Source organism: Tupaia chinensis, unplaced genomic scaffold, assembly GCF_000334495.1.
Source record: "Tupaia chinensis unplaced genomic scaffold, TupChi_1.0 Scaffold000197_1, whole genome shotgun sequence".
NCBI classification, from domain to species: domain Eukaryota; kingdom Metazoa; phylum Chordata; class Mammalia; order Scandentia; family Tupaiidae; genus Tupaia; species Tupaia belangeri.
Window position 1 is genome coordinate 8,773,582 of NW_006159672.1, and position 4,012 is coordinate 8,777,593.

At 44.6% G+C, this 4,012-nt stretch overlaps 1 protein-coding gene across 1 annotated transcript; it reads right to left on the bottom strand.

Annotated features, from left to right (window-relative positions):
- Window positions 1–212: 212 nt before the first annotated feature.
- On the bottom strand, window positions 213–3,542 carry H3-4 (H3.4 histone, cluster member). Its single transcript, XM_006146988.3, has 2 exons — window positions 3,535–3,542; window positions 213–661 (listed from the first exon to the last, which is right to left on the bottom strand). The coding sequence occupies exons 1-2, from the start codon at window positions 3,540–3,542 to the stop codon at window positions 247–249; spliced, it is 423 nt and encodes a 140-aa protein (XP_006147050.2). The 3' UTR covers window positions 213–246.
- Between the last annotated feature and the right edge of the window lie 470 nt (window positions 3,543–4,012).

Below are 4,012 nucleotides of genomic sequence, written 5' to 3' on the forward strand. Positions count from 1 at the left end.
CACTGCTATACCACCTGCTGGTCTCACAGCACACTAATTCTAACTAAAGATAGGACGTGAAGCCAGGTGGACTAAAAAGAAAAGAAAGAGCAAAGAGGACAGAGCTAGTCATAGCTAAGTCCTTCAAGAGAGACCACTACAAAACGGGGCCACCCATTTGGTTACAGCTACTTTTCTGCTCAAGTGGGTGGCTCTGAAAAGAGCCTTTGGGGTAACAAGAGCACTATGGCAAGGTGACCAAGGGATCTAGGCTCGCTCTCCGCGGATTCGGCGTGCCAGCTGGATATCCTTGGGCATGATGGTGACACGCTTAGCGTGGATGGCACACAGGTTGGTATCCTCGAAGAGTCCCACGAGGTAGGACTCACACGCCTCCTGGAGCGCCATCACTGCTGAGGTCTGGAAACGCAGGTCTGTCTTGAAATCCTGCGCGATCTCACGCACCAGCCGCTGGAATGGCAGCTTGCGGATCAACAGCTCAGTAGACTTCTGGTAGCGGCGGATCTCGCGCAGTGCCACAGTGCCTGGCCTGTAGCGATGAGGCTTCTTCACCCCGCCAGTGGCTGGTGCGCTCTTGCGAGCCACCTTCGTAGCCAGCTGTTTGCGCGGTGCCTTGCCGCCGGTAGACTTGCGCGCCGTCTGCTTGGTGCGGGCCATCGCTCTAGTGTCACTTGCTCTGATGCTTCAGATTCTTCAGTCTGTTGCTCTTCAAACAGCAAACCCGCGCTCTGTGCCCACTTTTATAGAGCCTGCTGAGTTCCCATTGGTTGGCCTCCATGTGGCGTGATGTCTGGCTGTGTTGTAATTGGCTTGTGTTGCGCTCCTCAGGGTTACCCGCGCTTTATATTCAAGCCTGTTTGCGGTGCCCAGCTAAAACTGGTGCCCGCTTGTCTACGGGTGATCTGACTAGCTAGGCAGTAAGCTCACATCTTTCCCTGCATAGTCTTCATTTTTTTCCTCTTCTCCCTACCCTTCGTCAGGATGGGAAGAACTTTTCAGAAAGAGAGAGGAAAAGTGAGAAATCACCCCTCAGGGGGATGGCTATGAAATACCTTCTCCTCCCTTTTCCTCTCAGGGTTTTGGGTATGAATATGCACCCAGCATGATGTTCAGGACTCCTTTTTTGGGACTGGAAAAGCAGAGTTGGCTGTATGGAATCCAACACCTTAGCCACCACATCGCCTGCTGGTCCCTCACCCAGCATATTTTCAAGCCATCAGGGCCAGGTTTGAACTGCTGTGGACCATGTGAGATCTGGCTCCCTTAACCACTATGCCATGGGGTCAGCCCAAGTGTTGATTCTTGTCGAGTAAATCCACATGGAGGAGGAAATAATCACAGATGCACAGAGAAGTGACATTCTGTGGACAACTATGTACATATGGCATTAATCTCTAAATTAGAAGGATAAGACTTGCTGACCTACTTGTAGCTATGACAGCATCTAAGGAGTTCTATCAATAGTTCTGCTGTGTTTATGTGAAGAAATGACAATAGGGTCACAACCTTTAGGAACTTGGGCCCGAAAAACTGTGGCAACAATGCCAGAGTTGAAGTACTTTTTGTAAAAACAAAGCAAAACAACAACAAAAAACATTATTTATTGTGATTTTTCAGGTCGCCAAGTCCAGGACTCAAACCACAGTCAGTCATGTGGGAATCCAGCAGTTTAACTACCACACCACCCGCTGACCCAAGTCACAGTATTTTTTTAATAAAATAACTCTAACATAGTCTTTTCCTGGGTTTCCCTTAGCAATATGGGAAACATACCAGAATCAGAAGGTATAACTGAACCTTTGGTTTTAGGAAAATTTTTGTTTGTCTCTACAATGCTGTTTTGGACGGAATGTTTGTGTTTCTGCCCCAAACTCATTTGTCAAAGCCTTAATCACCAATGAGATGGTATAGGAGGTGGGGGTCTTTGAGAGGGTTAGATAAGGCAATGTGTATGGAGCCCTCATAAATGGATTTAGTGCCCTTATAAAACTGAGCCAGAGAGCGTGAGAAGACAGAAGAACGTGCCATAGAACCAAGAAGTAGGTCCTCACCAGACACTGAATCTGCTGACACTTTGACCTTGGACTTGCAGCCTTCAGAACAGTGAGAAATAAATGTTCGTGGTTTAAGCTCCCCAGACTATGGCATTTTAGTTGTAGCAGCCCAAAGTGACCGAGACAAATGTCCTCATTTGAGGATAAGAGCCATGAAAATCATTATGCAAGGACTACCAATTATCACAATGACTTTCCCCCCTTCTTATTTAAATCATCAAATAAAAATTATAGGTACTTATGGCATTCAACATGATGTTTTGACATATGTATACATTATAGAGTGGCTAAATCAAGCTAATTAACATATTTTACCTCACATACTTACCATTTTTGTGGTAAGAACACTTAAAATCTATCCTCTTAGCAATTTTCAGGTCCATAATACACTATTAACTGCAGTCATCATGTTGTACAATAGATCTCTTGAACCCGCATTTCCTGTATAACTAAAATTTTGTCCTTTGATCCTGTCCTCTTTCCTTATCTTCTTCAGCCTCCAGTGACTGCCGTTCTACTTTATTTCTGTGAGTTCAACTTTATTAGCTTCCACCTACATGTAAGATCATGTGGTATTTGTCTTTTTGTGCTGAGCTTATTGCACCTAGCATCAAGTCCTCTAAGTTCATCTGTGTTGTTGCAAATGGTAGGATTTCCTTCTTTCTCTCTTTTTTTTTTTTTTTTTTCAAGAGAGATTTTTCTTGACAAAGACAGAAAGTGAGAAATAACCCCTCAGGGGAGTGGCCACACTGCAATCCCTTTTCCTTCACTCTCCTCTCAGGAACTTGGGCACACAAGCACACATGCCCCCCAAGAGTTTTAAAGCACGGGGTCCAGAACTCAAATGGCAGTCAACTATGTGGGAGCCCAGCAACATAACCATTACACCATCTGCTGGTCCTGATTTCTTTGTTTTTCAAAGCTAAATAGAATTTCTGTGAGAGGGAATATCGTATTTTGTTATCCATTAATCTGTTGATGAATATTTAGGTTGATTCCATATCTTGGCTATTGTCAATAATGCCACAATCAACATGGGAATGTAGTTTCTGTTCCACACACTTATCTTATTTCCTTTGGTTAAATACCCAGAAATAGGATTGCTAGATCATATTGTAGTTCTATTTTAAATTTTTTGAGGAATCCTCCACACTGCTCTTATTAATGACTATGCTAATTATCACAGTGACTTTGAAGATCATTATATCTCCATAGGATAGACAGCTACATCACTATTAAAAGTGAGAACAGTGAACAAGACAAACTAAGGTTTTTGCCTTAGAGTGTGCACTCATTGGAGAGAGAGAGAGTGACAGACAGACACGGTGAGAGGGAAAATGAGACATCACTCTGCAAGGGGGATGGCCACACCTTAATCCCTTCTCCTCCTGGGATCTTGGGCATGCACACACATGTGCCTTGCATGAGTTTGAAGCCACCGGATCCAGGTCTCAAACTGTGTTAGACTATGTGGGAGTACAACACCATAACCGCTCCGCCATGTTTTGGCCCTTGCAACGGCCACTTTATTTTTCTTTTGGAGAGGTTTTAGCTATAGGGCACGTGCACTCGCCAGACAGAGAGAGACAGAGAGACAGAAAGTGAGAAACCACCCCCCAGGGGGGATGGCCACACCGCAATCCCTTCTCCTCCATTCTCCTCTCAGGATCTTGGGCACGCACGCACACACGCCTGGCATGAGTTTAAGCCACTGGGTCCAGGACTCGAACCATGGTCGACTACATGGGAGTCCAGCAACATAGCCATTACGTTAACTGCTGGTCCTGCAAGGGCCACTTTAAAGGGTCAGTGTGGCTCTTGGAGCATCAGGTGAAAACAATAAGAGTTAATTAGAATTTATTTAGTTCATAAAATGAGTTAAGTTAGCATGCATAGTTTCAATAATAAGACAATAAATAGATGGAAATACAATTGTGGGGAATTTTTATTGATTTTAG